An 18,519-nucleotide genomic window follows, 5' to 3' on the forward strand; every position below is an offset into this window, starting at 1 on the left:
TCCACGAGCACGGCATGACCGATCCAAGTGCACTATTCCTCGTAGTAGTGAAGGCATTACCGCGCGGATTCAGCAGGTACGTCATACCTAGTATGTTCATTAATGATGTCTCGGAACCTTATGAAACTCTAAGAAGGTTTATTCCCAAACGCGGAGATCTAACCGATCGACAAAGTTTAGATCGACTCCGCAATAACATCCGTCTACAACATGGCTCAGCAAAAGACAAGTTATTACGAATGAGAGGGGTCATTGGTCAATGGACCTTAGACGATGGCCTGTTTAGACATCGCCTTCTGTCTAGCTTCCCTAGCAGATGCAAGCAGTGCTTGTCCCATTTCAAAACAACGCTGTAGATGAGCTGACTCCATCTGATGATTTAATGCTGGAAATCTCCATAACTTCCAACTCCACGAAGAACCTCAAATGACACGAAATGGCGTTATGGAACTTTGTCATACTCTGACACGTTACCCTAGTATTCGTCGTGACCGTAGACGATCTCAAACTCCTCGAAGGAGTACTTCACGAAAATGATCTGTTGTTAGATCACGTGAGACAGACAACCCTGATTGGTGCTGGTATCGTAATCAGTATCGGTATTCCTCTCGAAATTTCAGAAAAACCTGCAATTTCCCGAGACTCCGAACTGACTGACACGAAAAACGTTTCGAGGAACTTCCCAGACGGTATGCGTTGACGGCAACCGTAGCAGGTGAGCATAACCATCTGTTATGCATTGATGATGTGACTACGAAAGTCTTTTACCTCGTTCTGACGACCGACCGCAGGAAACATTTTCCAACTTACAGATGGAAAACGGGAAACAGATTGCCACATATAGTGAGTGGTGTATTTATCTTGACGTGTGTTTACGCAAACCCACCCACTTGATCTTCTTTGCTGCAGATGTTTCTATGCCAATCATCGGTAAAGACCCTCTATAACATCATAATTTACTCACTGAAGGTTAGTAGACGGACACACTAATTTATCTGTTTGTATAACTTCTTTATACGGTTGTACATTATCCTTAGTCACAGTCAAACACTCGACCAATCCATACTACCAACAAATACTCGGTAAGTACCTTGAGATATATCAAACGCAACGGAAGTTGCCATGAGTAACCAGCAACGTTACACATCACATTACAACTACAGGACCACCTGTAAGCGCGCAAACTCGCTCCAGAAAAGCTGAGGTTGGCTGGAAACGTATTTGATCACTTGATAGATTTAGGAATCATTCAGCCACAGCGGATGGGTATCTTCCTTTCACATGGTCCCTAAAAGGTACAGCAACGACTGAAGTCCAACTGGTGACTATCGACGATTGAATGAGTAAACCATTCCTGATCGTTACTCGTTGCCTCACATTCAGGATTTGACAGCTACCTTGAAAGGTACAACTTTCTTTTCAAAAATCGACTTGATTAAAGCATAAATTTGCCATAATCACACTCTCGGTCTTCACGAACTTTCGCACATGCCTTTCGGCTTAATAAATGCTGTGCAAACTTTCCTAAACTTCGTTGACGATGTTTTTTGAGGTCTCAACTACGTACAGGCGTATGTAGATGACTGCATGATTGCAAGTAAGGACAGAGAACCTTATCTCCAGCATATCAACCCTCACTTCAAACGACTACAAAAGCATGACATTACAGTGAACATTCAGAAGTGTCGAATCGTAAGCGACTCCCTAGATTTTCGCGGACACACTACTGATGCTCGAGGCATCTGACTTCTAAAAATCAAAGTGGCAGCCATTTAGGATTACCCAGAACCGACCACAACCAAGCAACTACGCGCACTTAACGGTTTAGTAAGTTTCTATAGACAGTTCATACCAAAACCTTTAACCAACCAAGTTCATGGGAATGCGAAATCCATCAATTTGGACGTTATGGAGAAAAAAGCATTCTGCACGGTCAGGAAAGTGATCAAAGAAACGTTGCTCGCACGCTATGGCAGTGAAGCATTGTCTAGTATCGCAGTAGACGCAGCTGGCTCGGTAATCGGAGTCTTAAAGCAACGGGTGAACTACAACTGGCAACTTTTGGCATTTTTCAAGAGACAGTTGCAAAACATCGAATGGAGGTATAGCACTTCCGGTAGGGAGTTCCCAGCCATGTATTATGCTGTTCGGCACTTTCAATACTCTGTTGAAGGCCAATAATTCACTTTCCACTGACCAAAGATCTCTTAGCTTCTCCCTTAGCTCATCTTCAGACAAGTACTATTCTTGACAGTCTCAGAAACTGGACTACATTTCTTAGTTTATTTCAGATATGCTACACATTCGTGGGGCAAACAATGTAGTTGCAGACACTTTGTCCCATATGACTTCCTTGGACAGTTTCCAAGGTATCATCTTTCTTAAACTTACCCAACTTCATGAAAAGGACACTGATCTTCAACACTAGTTATCTTTGACATCGATAAAACTGCGTATTAAATGTGTCGGGACAGGTAAGGTAACTTTACTTTGCGATACATCTACAAGTAGGGATCGTCCAATCCTGCCGAAACTTTGTCGACACAACGTTTCAATACATGGCACACACTTTCTCATGCAGGTGTTTGTGCATCCATCAAGCTCATAACGGAACGATTTTGCTGGCCATGTATGAATAAAGACGTGAGGGAGTGGATATGTTCCTGTAAAAGCTGCTAGAAATCTATGGTGATCAGAGACAGAAAATGTCCCTTAAGCACTTTCACAACTCCCGATGCTCGTTTCGATCGTGTTAATCTGGATTTGGTAGGACCTTTACCAGATTTAAGTGGACAATTTCATCTCTTAACTAGTGTAAACCGTTTCACTCGATGGCCAGAAACATTACCTATTAAGGAAATTACTGCTGAAACAGTGACCCACGCCTTCGTCGAACGATGGGTAGCAAGCTTCGGCTGCCCTTAGTGATATGAAATCTGGGAAAAATCCAATTACAACGTTCGTAATACTATTAGCAATTCACTGTTCACATACAATAATGAAATAACTGGTAAGTACTGTTTAGATATTACTCGTCAACATGCATGAAAACTTTCTTTGTGATTTGGCCGGTGATCTCGGATTCTGTTAACATAAATTCATTTGTTAACTCTATGACAGACACATCATATACTAGTATTAGCCACACGTGGTTTAGTTACTGAAGATACGACTAGTATTCTGATTTTACAACCTGCTACCAGTAGTACCTTCTATATACGAAGCTTTCCCCCGGCCAATGGAAATCAGAAGTCAGATGAGAAGAGGTAGGAAAGATATATTTGATACGTTATCAATATATCGCGAAGCGTTTATTCTAAGCTGGCTAGTGAACGGAGGAGCAGTGTCCCACGCTGGGTCGAAACGTTATCTGGTACGGATGCATGACCGAAAGCCTTTAGTTAAACAATTCCACTTAAACAACGTGGTCAGCATCCAATGTCGAACACTTAATGAGCTATAGATTTTGGGGATTTATTTACAGCTACATTACCATGCTCGAAACAAACACGCGTCGCTTTACTTACTCACATGTTAATGATTTTAAAGCTCGTTATTTTGATTGAAACTATGATTTAGGTCTATTTTTGACTTGATAAGCGGTGAGTTTCACTTGCCTGAGTTTGCACTGTTACAAATAACCGAATTAAGCTGACTAGACATTCACCCAGGTTGTGAGCAAACAATAAGTCAAAATACTAGTGGACTGGAATAAACGCTATGAAGACACAAATACCATGGAAATTGACGTGTGATGCAAAAAACGCTGGTAATAGCTGATAAATAGCGACATCCGAAAACCTAGACAACATGTAACGTGTGAGCGAGGACCCGTGTCGTGACTTTTCGACCGTGCCGTGAAATATTATCTGTTTGCTTGAATAAATTCGATCTTTGGTGATCTTACTAATTTTATCATAATATTGCAAACAAAGAAAATTAAGCAACTTAAACATGTCTCAAAACAGTCTTGGCGGGTTTTCCGGAATTTCCGCCTCAGAATCTTCCAGCTGACTTTCCTACGAATGGGACAATAAGGGATTATTTCGTCGCTTGTGGTTGTAAAAGGGTTATCCCTAAGTTTTCAGGAATTTTAAAAGACCATCGAATAAAGAATAATACTCATTGTCTTTCATGAATTCAGAATTTGTTGGTATCAGTGCTGTAAGGAACGGAGAGAGTGGTCCAACTGTTGTAATGAAAAATCAACTTAGTGACTCCACACGTTGTGTACTGAACAGTGCACTTAGTGAGTTGTTCGCCTTCTTTGATGTTTTTGTTCGTAATCTTAGTGTTCACAGACAGATTTTTGTTAAGGACGTTTGTCTACTTTATGAAAATAATGATTCTAGGCATATTGAAATCATATAGATATGTCACAACTGAAATCTTTGAGACTGATAACAGTATCGACTGTTATTGAAATCATTCATTATCTAGTTGCAACTGAGGGGTCTCTGCAAAACTAACTAGGTGAAGACGTATGACGTATTTCATCGTAGAAATAGCTGGATAGGGACTCAGCCAAAAATGGGGCGGATTTTTTTTAACCTCTAGATAGCCCATTGTGGCTTCCAACCCCCATCAATAACATTTAGGATTTTCGACCCAAAGCGTATCGATCGTTTCTTTCCAAGCAACGAATGCTCCATCCCGATACTTTTTGTAAAGCACAAGTGGTTTAATTATAGTTTCAAATAGTTTAACCAGTGGTATCCAGTAATTTTGAGTAATAAAAGCATAAAGGACTGAGTAGTAACCAATGAGTAACGGTATTTATTTGTTCGGATTTTTCGAGGAGGCGACCAAACGTCATGATGGAGGGTAGATAAAAAAATCAATACCAGGTCTGCAGATTGACAAAACAAACAAAGTTAAGAAAACCATTAGCTGTCATTAAAGTGCACAATTTCATCTGACTGATTTCATTATTCCATTGATCAAATATTTACGTTATGATACATTTTAAAACCAAAGTCTACTTATCGTCATTCGGTTTCAGAAATATTCCTCAGCTTAAAAGCTTTGATCGACTCGATCTAAAGATCTTGCGAGTATCGTCTACTAAAGATGTATATTCACCTACCAGGTGCTCTTCATTTCCACAGGATTATTCGGGTTAGAGTTTACAGCAAGCTTGTCTATACCAGATTTACTAATTGACTGTCGTGGATGTCTGGGTTTTCACTTTGTGTCATAGGTTTGTTCAAAAATCGCTTCTTGAGGTAAACTTCGGTGAGGCTATTATATATGAATGACCTTTGAGCGACGCTAGAGTGGCCTTGAGCATGTCCATCTATATACTAAGGCCAATTGAGGGTTTTAAACATGTGGAGAATAATGATTATGATTTACAGTTGATGGTTAGGGTTAGGAATCAGATTTAGGGTTTTCATCACGAACTGATATAAGCTAAAATGCCAAAACTCTGGCTAAATGGATGAAGAATTTCTCTCCGAAATCCAAGGCCTGTTATCGTAAATCTAACTGGTTCGTCCTTAAATTATGGTCTCGCCTAAACTTCCTTTTACCATATAGTTCAGCCATCAACCTACTCAAAGACTCTTCAACATGGAGCTCATAAATAGTGACATAAGTTCCTATCTTGCATTATCTTACTTTCCTATGGTTGGGAATTACTGTGTTCATGTTGATTATGTTTAGTTCTGTCATCCACAGTAGTCCACTATGTTTAGTTTCAGATGGGTGATCAACTCTTATATATTTATTTTGCGATTCCCAGGTGAGCTTGATGATACTCCCGGTGTACCGTCAATGACCAACTGCCCTCAGGAAACCAAGAAAAAAGGCACTAAATTATCATCCAAGCATCAGAACGTTAGCAAGACAGATGAATTGTCTACCCGTCCTCAGCCTCCATGTTCTGTTCGATTGATTGACGAAGAAGAACGTGTTCTGGTTAGTAAATTTCTCATATCAAGGATTTATTGTAATATAAAACTAGTTATCCATTCTTTCTCAGCTTCAAACTATGGGAAGGTTTCATATAGTAAATAAATAATATATCTGCTGGTTTGTCAGTTGTTTCGTTCAAATTTACTGAGACAAATTATATTTAGAGCGGTTTGTTTGCTTTGGCTGTCGTGTATGACTTTTTAACCATATTCTTCACATATTTTTACGAATAATCTCATGCGTTTCCTTCAGACAACCAGTATAACAGCGATGGTACCTTCCCAGACCGAGGGGTGGGGTTAAGAATGGTCGACCCTAAAAATGTACGCCTCGCCTTATCCTACGGATATCCGTCTACGGCGGTAAGGTCCCAACAAGTACTAGGCTAACACAAAAAATTACTCACAGAAAAGTCGTATGTGACCGACCTTAATCAGTTGTCCCTTGGGCACTGCAGTCACGCTCTCAGGTCTCTAAGACCACTCCTAATCCAATTTTCTTTTCGGGTACCTCCAGAAGAATCCTTCCACGGTGTGGGCGACCGGAATGTGATAATCGCCTTCATACCGCTAACAGCACTCAAGATCGCTATATTCATAACCAATCTCCAATTCCTTTCAACATTAAACTTCTTCTTTTGGCTTCCTCCTCAAATGTCACCATGGCCAACGATTCTAGTGCGCAAAACACTGTCCTAGGTCTACTGAAACATCGCTCCAAACTACACATTGGAGCCTCCAACGTACGTACCCTATGTCAAGTCGGTCAGCAGACCCACTTGGCTAAGACCGTAGAATCTCGTACCATTGATGTATGTTGTGTCTCCGAAACACGCATACAGGATCCTAGTGTGGTCATTCGCTTGACCTCACCTCGCCAAAACGAAGAGCGGACGAGATACACTCTCCGTGTATTTGGCGATTCGATGGCTAGTTCTCGTTGGCTTGCGGGTGTAGGCATAGCACTTAGTACAAGGGCAGAACAAGCACTATTAGAATGGATCCCCGTTAATAGTCGCCTGTGTGCTGTCCGGCTAAATGGCTTCGGAAGGATAGGAACACACGTCGTTGCCTTTTCGTTGTTTTTGCCTACGCTCCCACTGACTGAAGCCATGATGAAGTGAAAGATGACTTTTACAAAAAGCTCTCTGAGCTTCAAAAAGCTGAGCGCTCAGACATAATAGTCGTAGCGGGTGACTTTAATGCCCAGCTAGGCAGCTTAAATCAAACAGAAAGACATTTAGGTGGGTATTTTAGTATTCCGGCTCAACGAACAGATAATGGTGATCGTCTGTTGCAACTATGCTCAGACAATCGTTTATTTTTAGCAAGCACTAATTTTAAACATAAGGAGAGACATCGCCTAACATGGCGACCACCTGCACCAAACCAACGATGGACTCAAATAGACCGTATTGCCATCAGCCATCGTTGGAGAGGCTCGATAGAAGATTGTCGCTCGTATTGGAATACTTGTTTAGACTGTGATCACGCTTTAATACGAGCACGCATTTGTCTGCGCCTCACTGGACGCAGGAAAAGTACACTAAGAAGACCCATTAGGATTGAACTGGAGGACGAGAAAGCCAAATGCGAATTCCAGAAACAACTGAGTTCACATCTAGGCAGTTCTGTAAACGAGACTGACCCAGATGCTGCTTGGAAAGACATACGAACAGCTGTGGAAACAGCAGTCACATCTATTAGTAATTTAAACCGTAGGGTTCCAAAAAACCAATGGATTTCTTTCAAGTCTATTTCACTGATGGATTCGCGTAAATTCATCCCGTCAGGCTCTGAACACGACGAAGAGCGTAAACAAATCAAATCTAGGTTGACTAAAAGTCTAAGGAACGATAGTGAGCAGTGGCGGGCAACGAAAGCAAGAGAGATGGAAAAGGCAGCGTCTGTAGACAACACCAGGCAGCTCTTTAGACTAATAAGAGAAACCGAAATTAATAAGTCAAGTGTAAGTGAAACGATCTCGGAAAAAGACGGAACCCTTATCTGCTCTCAGCCCAGACGTTTAGAACGATGAGCAGAACACTTTAAGGAGCAGTTCAGCTGGCCTTCAGCTACTGCACAACTACCCACTATTCCCAAACAGTCTGAATGGAACATTGAAGTAGGTCCCCTGACTCTAGTTGAAGTCCAAATGGCTATAACTAATCTGAAGCGAGGAAGAGCAGCTGGTCCAGATGGATATACTCCAGAGGTCTTTAAATATAGTGGTCCAATTTTAACTATTAGGCTAAAATTTTAGCTAGAATCTTGGAGTTGGACGTAATTCCGTCTGACTGGTCACAATCACTGATTGTCCTGTGATAACCATAGAGGGATTAGTTTGAATAATATAGCATCTAAAATACTAGCCTCAATATTTATTAGAAGCCTAACTAAGACTCTTGAACTGCAAACACGAGAAAATCAGGCTGGCTTCAGACCTGGTCGTGTCTGTATCGACCACTATTCATCCAGTTTTAGAACACAGACATGCTTATCGGCGTCCGACAGTGATAGTTTTTGTTGACTTAAAAGCAGCATTTGACTATGTAGACCGAGAGGTTCTGTGGCAGTGTCTCATTGGAAGGTGTACCTCAGAAGTACGTAGACCCTGTGAAGACTCTTTACTCGAACATTACCAATCGAGCGAAAGCTTATGGCGAACTGTCATCTGATTTTACAACCTCGAGTGGTGTCCGACAAGGCTGTTCACTATCTCCATTTCATCATAGACCTACTGCTTGAAATAACGCTCTCTTCAACTGAATTTCCAGGAATTGATCTCCTACCAGGAGGTCCACTTATCGACTTAGAATACGCAGATGACATAATCCTGTTTGGTGAAGACGCCGACAAAATTCAGAGTCTTTTAATAGCACTGAGCAACAATGCCAGGATGTTTGGAATGCGTTTCTCCCACTCTAAATGTAAATTGTTACTCCAGGACTGGCATGCGTCAACACATCAACGCATCGACAACTTCACTTATCTTGGAAGTCTGATCAGCCCTAATGGGTTGGTGTCTGACGAAATCTCAGCACGCATTCGAAAAGCTCGTTCGACTTTTGCCAGCTTCCATCACCTATGGCGAAGGCGAGATATCTGTCTATCAATTAGGAGACGAGTATACTATGAGTATACTACGACCGTTGCTGCTACCTTGACATGATGGTCGGGCTTGCCTATCGTGATGATCCAATCGAGCTATACTGGCTGGAACAATCGTTCCTCAAGGTCCTACCATGCCAGACTGGTCGGTTGAAGAGCGGTAAGACGCAGGTCACTTTGTATAAGAAGAAAAATTAGCTGTACAATTTTATCTTAGTTTGTTTAGAATTTTGTTGCATATTGGTTGCATATTAGTTAATCTTTACGTAAGAGTCATAATGTGAAGTTTAGCCGTTATCCTCATAGCCTACAATTTTATGTAATCGTTAAGTTATTCTTGATCGAATTATATTTGCATAAAAATTAACATCATTTAATATTCTTTAATGTCGTCCGTTATTTTACGATAATATGTTAATCCGACTGCCGATAAATTTGTGCTTTTGAAACGTAACTCTTCTTAGTGCAGCATTTATATTGTTATTATTATTCCTGGTATGAGTGTGTTTACATAAATGCACATTTCGAATTGCCTTAAATAAATGGTGGGTACGTGATTTATCACATTTACTACCAACCATCTAAATGATTATTATTATTATGTTTATAGTTAGGTGAAATTTCTTATTTAATGTCATGTGAATTGTTTGAAATATTGATTTAATATAATTAGTTTGGTTCCTAACTTTATGATTCGGCAATTTTTCTAGAATGCCTTTCTTATATGTAAGAAAACAACAGCTGTGTGGCTCATGGGTATTTCGATAGTGTTACATACTTTTAGAGGTGGTATATTGTACCATTTCTATTCGGTTTTATGTTTACTTTTACCGTTGAAAATCCCCTGGCCATATTGAGGAAGAAAAGTAAAGACTACTTGTAATCTTTAGTATTCCACAATTAAATGGTGTATTTCTTCATTTACCCTTTGTGCAAAGCTTTTGTATTCAACAAAAAATGAGAAATTTCATCTCATGATTATAACATTGTCTCCAATTACATTTCACCACACAATTCTGACAATCAGTAAGTTCACAGATTCATTTTATAGCTTGGTTTGGCTACTCTTCAGCGTTTTACTCATCGGTCCTACTCAAACTAGAAAACATGTGATAAGTGTTGGTTTGAGATTTGACACATTTACACTATTTTCGTCGGTAAAAATAATTATACAACCTTAAAATTACTAACTCAGTGGTTCCATCTCAGACAAGTGTTGTTTTAAAACAGCGAAAAAACTAACACTTTGTTCTTCGTTTCGCTTGTTATTATACTTTAGGCTAATTTACCCAGTTAAGATATAAGGACTTTCGTCTAGATTTGATCGAATAGTTTCACAGTATTTGGGCTCAGAGTTGATGTGGGACATTAAAGAGGAAGAATATGTTTGTAAAATCTCAGCGAATAAATTTTCAAGTAAATCCAACGTTTCGCCTGGCAGTCTGGGTCAAGCTTTTTCAAAGAAATTTAATCAAACATCGAAATTATCGAATATAAATAGGTACATGGTTCTTCGGTTCGCTGTACGCTGAATAGGTCATCCAATCCACGTTAACAATGTTTAAAGTAGGTATTTACATTAGTGTGTAAGAGACATGTGGTGTGAAACGAAAAGTGTTGAGATAACAAATTGTGTTTATACGTAAGTGGTGTAAGAAATCTCATTCACTATATATTGTCTCTGGTCGGTGAATTTGAGGAAAACATATAATTTTTATATATGATATGAATCTAAAATGTCAAAGAATGCATAAAGTGAAGACAAAGGAATGAATTCAAAAAGGATAAATGTATTTGTAACTGAATATCTGTGTTATTTCAATGTTCCAGTTAATTGTTTAATATATTCAGATAAGACAACTGATTAGAACCGTTAAATGTAATTGCTGTTATTCAGATAATAAGAGATAGATAAAAAGGAGTAAAGAGTGCTGGTTTACTTATTAATTGTTAGTTGCCATGGGACAGCTAATTGTATTCCATCTCTCCAATTAATACTGTTCGGATTTGCCCATATATGTAGGGCTTCGGCTGTTAGTCTTTCTTTGTATGAATTAAAGCCTTTTTGAAGGATTCTTGTGCCGTTAAAATCACTTGTATGGTCCGATTCTATCGAGTATAATGCTATCTCTGATTTGTTCTCGAGTTTTCTTACTTTATCTGAGAATTTAGGAATGTGCTTTAAGCATAGTTTATCCTCCTTCACCCTCACATTCTGTTGTCTTGATGTTTCACCTACATATGTGGCATTACGGTCACTACATTTAATTTCATAAACACGATTCTGTTGTTCCTCTTTGTGTGTTGGATCTTTGATTTCTACTAGTTTTGATCTTTGAGTATTGTTTGTTCAAAAGAATACTTGTATATTTTGAAGAGTTAGGATCCTCCTGATCTTTTCTGAAATGCCTATGCTCAATTAAGTATTTGTATACCCCACCTGCTTCGTAAATAAGATACATTAGTGGGTCCAAGTTCACCGTTCGTGAAATAGAAAGTAAACTGAATACTCTACTTCTAATGAAGTAAGCAGTCGTGTTCAATAGGTGCAAAGTTTGCAATAAATATTTTTCTGTAATTATCTTATTGTAAATTTGATTCGATCATTTGATATCTCAATTAAAAAGATAAATCATTAAAAAAAGACCTGATGTATGGAAGATCACCTAAACTAGTAGGTTTTTGATACTTAATTGAAATAGTAAAATAGACACTTGTAATGATCAATATTTATCACAATGGCATTAAATACTTTCCTTGAGTCGTAATGATGAATACCTAAGCAGAATGTGTTTTGTCTCTATGATGCGACTGTAAATGTCATCGCCTAAGTGGTCGTATGTTAATTCTAGGTCATAGAATATAGGTAGCCTATTTTCGTAATTTGGCGCTTGATGATCAATACGGTTTTGATTATAGCTCGAATCTGTCTGGATCTTTCATGTTCGTTGTCTCAATACCTCACCCTAGACATTAAATAGTGTTGATATCCCACCACTAGTGAGTTCTTTGAACTCATTTGGGACTAAATCAACTGGTCTGGAAAGTTTTTAAAGCTTATCTATAGTTGATCTTTGAAAGGATTCGTTTTGTGATCCAATCATGTGAAAATGTGCTCAGTAAATGTTATTTTAGCTTTTTACTCTTTTGTTGTCAAATCCTGTCATTCCAGTTTGAAGATGCAGACGTTTTGGCTTGGCATTTGGGTTGTCCTGCAGATAGAACAGTAAAACTTATCGCTATCGTTGGAAATACAGGTGATGGGAAGTCACATACACTAAATCAAGCGTTTTGCGGTGGTGCAGATGTATTTGTCACCTCGCCCTCTCAAGCCACATGTACGATTGGAATATGGGCCGCCTATCTACCTAAAGAGGGCTATCTCCTCATAGATACTGAAGGTGTGTTATCAAATGTTTTCATTTTCTTTTCCGTAATATGAAAAATCGAATGTATTTATCATTTTTAAACAAAAATAGCAGACATTATGGCGATTGACAATGTTTCTTATGTATATTTATTTTGTAAAACATAATCTTTTTAGCCCATAATTTGTATAGTGACCACGTGATTTTGTCCGATTGTCTTTCTTTGTGCAGGATTAATACACAAAAGTACACGTGACTGTGGTTTAGTGTGTTTCATTCTATTCTATAGAATTCAGGAAATTAGATTTTCATAGCTGAAAGTGAATGATAGCTGTAATCGATCCTTTCGGACAGTTGAAAAAAAGGAAGAGTTTTGTTTAAAGTAGTAACTTTTATGGTTTTGTGTTTCTTGATCTAAATGGTTTAGCGCCACTTGTTACCAATAATCTGTCCAAAATAATTAGCTCACGCCTCGGAAACAAATAGCCTTATTTATTTTTCTACATCCGACAACTACCCGTTTCGCACAACGTGAGATGTGATTGGATGTTTCGTCAGCTGTCGTAGCCAGCCGACTTTTGATCTTGTGACAACTAAATTGATTATGTGTTTTCGTTGATTGGTTAGTTACTTCGGACCATGTATAGATTTTTTCATGCAGACGACCTTCCTGTTTACCTATCAGAAGTCAATTATACTATTTAGGAGTCTCCCATGATTACAGGTTTGAAGGTAGAAGACATTCATCAGTCTCTAGTATTTGATCATTGGTATTTAAGTACTGACGTGGTTGGAACTTGTATTACACACACCATTCCACTGTCTACGCCGATGCCCTATGCTGGTTATTGTAAGTTTAAGCTGGACAAAGGCTAACGATGGCTTAATAGATACATAGCATAGTTCGATGAACCCGTTCACCGTTGGTCAAAGCTGTTATGAAAAGCAAAGATCTGGTTAGTGTCAAAAAGATTATCGTAATCTGTAGTGTAGAGACCTCAGATTATCTAATCCAAACTAACCACGATGGTGCAAATATATGTTTGTACTTTTCTAGAGTTTCGGGATCTAATATTACTCCGTATTTTATGTTCCTCGATCTTATCATTTTCATTTCAACTGCGTTATTTTAGTTTAATTTTGATGTTTTATATGAAACAATATTACCTGTTGATAAATATGATATGGAGAAAGTTACCGTTTTCAATTATTTCAAAAATATAGGTTTGCTTGGTGCTAGCCCTAATCCTAATCGACAAAGACGTTTATTGTTAAAAGTGTTTGCATTAGCTGATGTTGTCATCTATCGTACTATGTCTGATCGTCTTCATAGTGATATGTTCACTTTCCTTGCCGGATGCAAGCGATGCTTTTTCAGAACATTTTCGTCCAGATTTGGAGGCACTAGCTGAACGTACTGGTTTACCATGGACACCTGGTCAGCTAGGCCCAGTTGTTGTTATATTCCAAGAGACGCAACATACCCTCCCACTTGATGAACCTCACAGCGTATCCTCAACGAACAATAATACGTGCACTGATCGTTTAGGGTCTGCGGAACCATCTAATGAAAGAATGTCAACTCTAAGTAAGTCCCAAATTTTAGTTTTCCTGTGCAAATTTAATACCTGATAGTCGAGTTTATGTATCATTTGAAGGGTCACTGTGTTAAAGTAAACTTAGTATTGGTAGATATCCCACTTTAAAACTTTCTATAGTTCAGGGCCCCCGAGTAGTAGTATCACAGCTTTCACACTATCCATGATAATTGATATTGATGACAATCGACTAACGCCCACAGATTGCAGATATTTATTTTATGGGACCTCATATGTCTTCGTATTTCCGTGATTTGCATTCTTTCTTGATCTACTGGGAATATTTGAGTCGCCTAACAACTTGTCTATGTCAAAAGTACCGTCCTAGTCAAATAACCTTAATTCATTAAATAGTTACTTTCTGATATCTGTCATTGATCACAGGGTCTGATGTATCTGTTCCATGATCACACATGTCCTTGAAACTTTTCGGCTTTAGCGTTCTCGTCTTGACTCAGTCAAACAACAAGGAGGGCTGGATAGTACGTCATCTCAAAGACCTATCCTGAAAATTCTAGTGGGTTACTACTATTTTTATTTTCTGTTTGTTTGTTCCTTAGATTTTTAATGTGGATTTATCTAAAGATCCTGTGATATTCGTTCCTGACCTTGATGTCCTGGTTGGACCGTGTGTTAGTACGGAAAAAGAACTAACTAGCTTAATTCTCAATAACAGTTGCTTGTGTTACTAAAAAATGAAGATTAGTAAACAGCATATGGGGCAAGATCTTTTTGCTACTTTTACTCGCGTTCCAGTAGTTCACATCATCGCAGTTAAAAAACTCGTTCATTCTACTCTGTGAACTCAAAAGACCACTTTCAACGGACATTTTGTACATTCGAAGGACTAGAATGGTCGTGTGGAGTGTCTTTCGATACATGTGTCATTTCAGCAACCATTAGGGACTTGTTGGTTGGAGGTCAGATAACTGTTATTGTATTTTTGAGGTTTTGTACATCGAATTTAGAAACAATCGTCACTACTGTTTTGCAAAGCGCCCTCCGTCTTATTTCTCACCGACCACTGCATTCGGTTGGTGTTCTCACTGATATGCTTGTCTTTAACCATACATTACTCGCTTCCAATCTGATTATGCTTTCCATAGTGTTATGTTTGAAGCGATTAAGAGTTCACCTAGTCTGCGAACGGAACAAAGACTTGTGACCAAAGATCAATAAGCTAACTGTTCTGATGCGTCCCAGTCCCGCTAACTAGAGAGAGAAGTCGAAGTCCGAACGGGGAATAAATATATTCTGCAAACAGCCGGAAGCACAAGCGATCCCATAGGCACAAATTAAACGTATATATACAACATAAAACTGTCCTTGGGAAGCGTTACAAAATAGCATACTAAAAGACACAACAGACCAATAGCGTTTAAGGTTTTCACGATTGGGAAATACAACATGAAGGTGAAAAGAGAGCTTTTGGCGCGTAAACAAAGAAATTCAAAATACCAAAATAAAATTATAGAATAAGGTATTTTTCAAATGAGTTCTGGGGATATAACATTTCCAGCATAAGGGTTAACAGACGAATGATTTTTAAAGACAGGTGTTGAATTCTGGTCAGGTAGCTATATGAATTGTCTGAAAATCGAGATTGGTTCATCTTAATGGAGTAAATTTATTTCCACATCCATCCTCAGGAACTCCCAACGGAATGCACAGTTTGGAGGTATAATGTTTGCTGCTAGTTTGTAAAATCTTCATTGATTATTCACTTATTTCATCATGAAACATCGGTCTAGTTTTCAAGGTCTGAATGACCTTTTCTAAAGCTTTCTTATTAAGTTGTCGTCCTAATAAAATTGGATTAATAAGTGCTTCTCAAGTACTTATTCCATTCCCTCACAATATCTTCAGTTCTGTGAAATAAATCAGTTTTTCATGATATTCTGTCGTGTACAGATTTCAGCAAACTGGTGTAGTAATTTTTTGTATCTTAATATTTATATTTTACATAAAATTATAGTTCAGTGTCATCGGTTATCTCAGTTTTGCAGAAAACTTGACAGTTAACTTTGAGTTTTTAATTACAATCTCTTAATTATAATCTTTTTAGTATGTTGGTGGTGGTTGATATATTTGTGGGTTGTCAAAAGTTTTCGTTTAATTATACTGTGATAATAATTCATCCTTATTATTTTAGTATATATTTTACGATTCTTATTGGTTATAGATAATGTTCTTGGTGGTGTACTTATTTTCTAAAAAATGTATTTATTATCGTCTTTACAATTATTATTTTATGAAAACATAAAATAGGTTCAAGGTTTCTGACAGAACGCCTTGTGGCAATGAGACGCAATGCGAATGCATTTTCTTCACTTGTGTATGTTGGGACACAAACTAAAGTACCTCCAACAAACTTCCAGGTAAGAGTTCATATTAACCATAATCTTTTGTTATCATAAATAATTGCATTGTTGAGCGGCTACGTAATGATCGGAGCACTCACCTATATGATCGGCCATAGTTTCCGATTCCGTTACAACTATATGGGTTTTTTCGTCCAGCTAACACTGGAAACCTATGAGAAGTTTTGTTAAAAGCTGAATACATAAATATATGCTTAGTTAGCTAGTCATATTGATTAGAACAATCTGGATACCCTAAACATTGTTTCCATGACCTCCGTTTGTTATTTTAATTGCAGAACCCTGTAATTAGGGTGGGTAAAGTTTTGTTATCATTGTATACAGTGTAAAGAAGTTTTAGTTGGCATAAAAATGACTTACCTAGCTTAACGAATAAGGAAGATCAGAAAGCAGCCAAACGACTTAAATGTACTCGAAGCTCTATGTATTCTTCAGATTAATCGCTACACTGATTCATTTCTCCCTTGTCATGTTAAGAATTATAGGTAATCGGAAAGACGATCCGTCTAGTAGAATGGATATCTTAACAGTAAAGCATTACCTATCTTATTTATAACAGAAAATATAATAACTGTTCTTTAGGTTTTACAAGATAATAAGAGGTCTTGGAGAAAATTATCTGTCCAAGAACATATAATACTCGAATTGGCACAATAACTTTTTGATCTTGATTGTCTTTTTATAAAAAATCTAGGTGATAGTTTTGTGATCTTAATATTGTAGAAGGAATTCAGTATATTGGATTCAAGTTTTTATAAATTGTTGTTATAAATTGTACCATTTAGTTGTTCCCATTGATATCATAGTACTATTGTAAACAACATTTAACAGTAATTCAACTGCCTATTATATAGATAGGATGGGTTTACTGCTCAGCAGTTCGTTCCGTCCTACTGTATGGCAGTGAAACATGGTCGATAAGAGTAGAGGATATTCGTAGGCTACTAGTATTCGATCATAGGTGTCTTCGAAGCATTGCTCTTATATCCTGGGACCATCGGGTAAGCAGTGCAGTTGTTAGGAAACGGGTACTAGGTAAGGATGGCAAGTCGATTGACCAAGTAGTGAAACTTCATCAGTTGAGATGGTTGGGACACGTGTTACGTATGCCCAACACCGACTGCCTCGACGTGCGATGTTTTATGGTGTAGGAAAAGGTTGGAAGAAAGCTAGAGGCGGCCAGACCAAAACGTGGCACAAATCCATGAAACCACTGACAAGTGGACTGAGTCTTGTTGACAGGTGTAGACTAATTGGTTGGGATCCGCGAGATGATAGCAGTCGATGGTTAGAGACCTTGAATGATATGGCTCAAAATCGTTTACAATGGTGAAGGTGCATTCACTCTTTGTGTTCTACCAAATTCTAATCTTCTGGATTCTTCATGTCTCTATCTTTTTTCTCTTTCCAAATTTATTTCACTGTATTATACTCCTTGAATAACATCTTCAAACCCTAATCTTTCAGATTACTGCTTATACTCTTACTACATCTACCACTATGGGATTTGAATCGACAATTGTATCTCTGTGCTAATCTGGTATGGCAACTCAAACTGATGTACGTACGTACGAAGTTCTACGTTGTGACTGACTGAGTATTATATAGATAACAATCAATATTATGTTTTCTAGTCTTGATACCTTTTGGTGATCCATTTCGGAATATAGTCGTAGAACTGACTATAGTTGGTGATGTTCCCGGAGAGTAAGACTTGGTTGTATGTTATAGGCTTTTTGACATGACTCTAAAACATATATAGAGTATGAAGGAAACAACTATTCTCTGAGGGATTCAAACCTGTATCATTGTGCATCACACGCCTATATTATTATTATTTATTATTTATTTAAACACATACATATTGGTACAAAAGGGCACCAGATACATATGCGCCACACAAAATAATGAAAGTAGGAAGAGAAGGGATGAAAAGATATGGCGAACTGAAATGTACAACCAGAAGACTCTTTCAGTTAGGAAAGTTAGAACCACTCTTTATGAAGAAAGTAAAAGAAGGTTGCAGCAGGATCGCCACTGGCTTCTATTCTGAGCCATATCTGATAACGTCTCTAGCCACTGTGTTGCACCATCTCTCAGACCCCAGCCAGGGAGTCGTGAAGGACCAACAGAAGCTAGCCCTTTG

The 18,519-nt window shown here is 38.3% G+C and overlaps 1 protein-coding gene across 1 annotated transcript in view; it reads left to right on the forward strand.

Moving 5' to 3' along the window:
• Nucleotides 1-4,134: 4,134 nt before the first annotated feature.
• Nucleotides 4,135-18,519, forward strand: part of Smp_180740 (putative zinc finger protein) — a gene marked incomplete at its 5' end in the record, with an annotated part of 29,927 nt that continues 15,542 nt past the window's right edge. Inside the window, 6 exons of the mRNA XM_018794477.1 lie at nucleotides 4,135-4,249; nucleotides 5,744-5,919; nucleotides 12,199-12,427; nucleotides 13,619-13,781; nucleotides 13,903-13,982; nucleotides 16,261-16,370. Of these exons, the coding sequence (XP_018648886.1) occupies nucleotides 4,135-4,249; nucleotides 5,744-5,919; nucleotides 12,199-12,427; nucleotides 13,619-13,781; nucleotides 13,903-13,982; nucleotides 16,261-16,370 (873 nt within the window). The remainder of the gene's footprint in view (nucleotides 4,250-5,743; nucleotides 5,920-12,198; nucleotides 12,428-13,618; nucleotides 13,782-13,902; nucleotides 13,983-16,260; nucleotides 16,371-18,519) is intronic.

The sequence above is a fragment of the Schistosoma mansoni genome, chromosome 1, assembly GCF_000237925.1.
Source record: "Schistosoma mansoni strain Puerto Rico chromosome 1, complete genome".
Taxonomy (NCBI): Eukaryota; Metazoa; Platyhelminthes; class Trematoda; order Strigeidida; family Schistosomatidae; genus Schistosoma; species Schistosoma mansoni.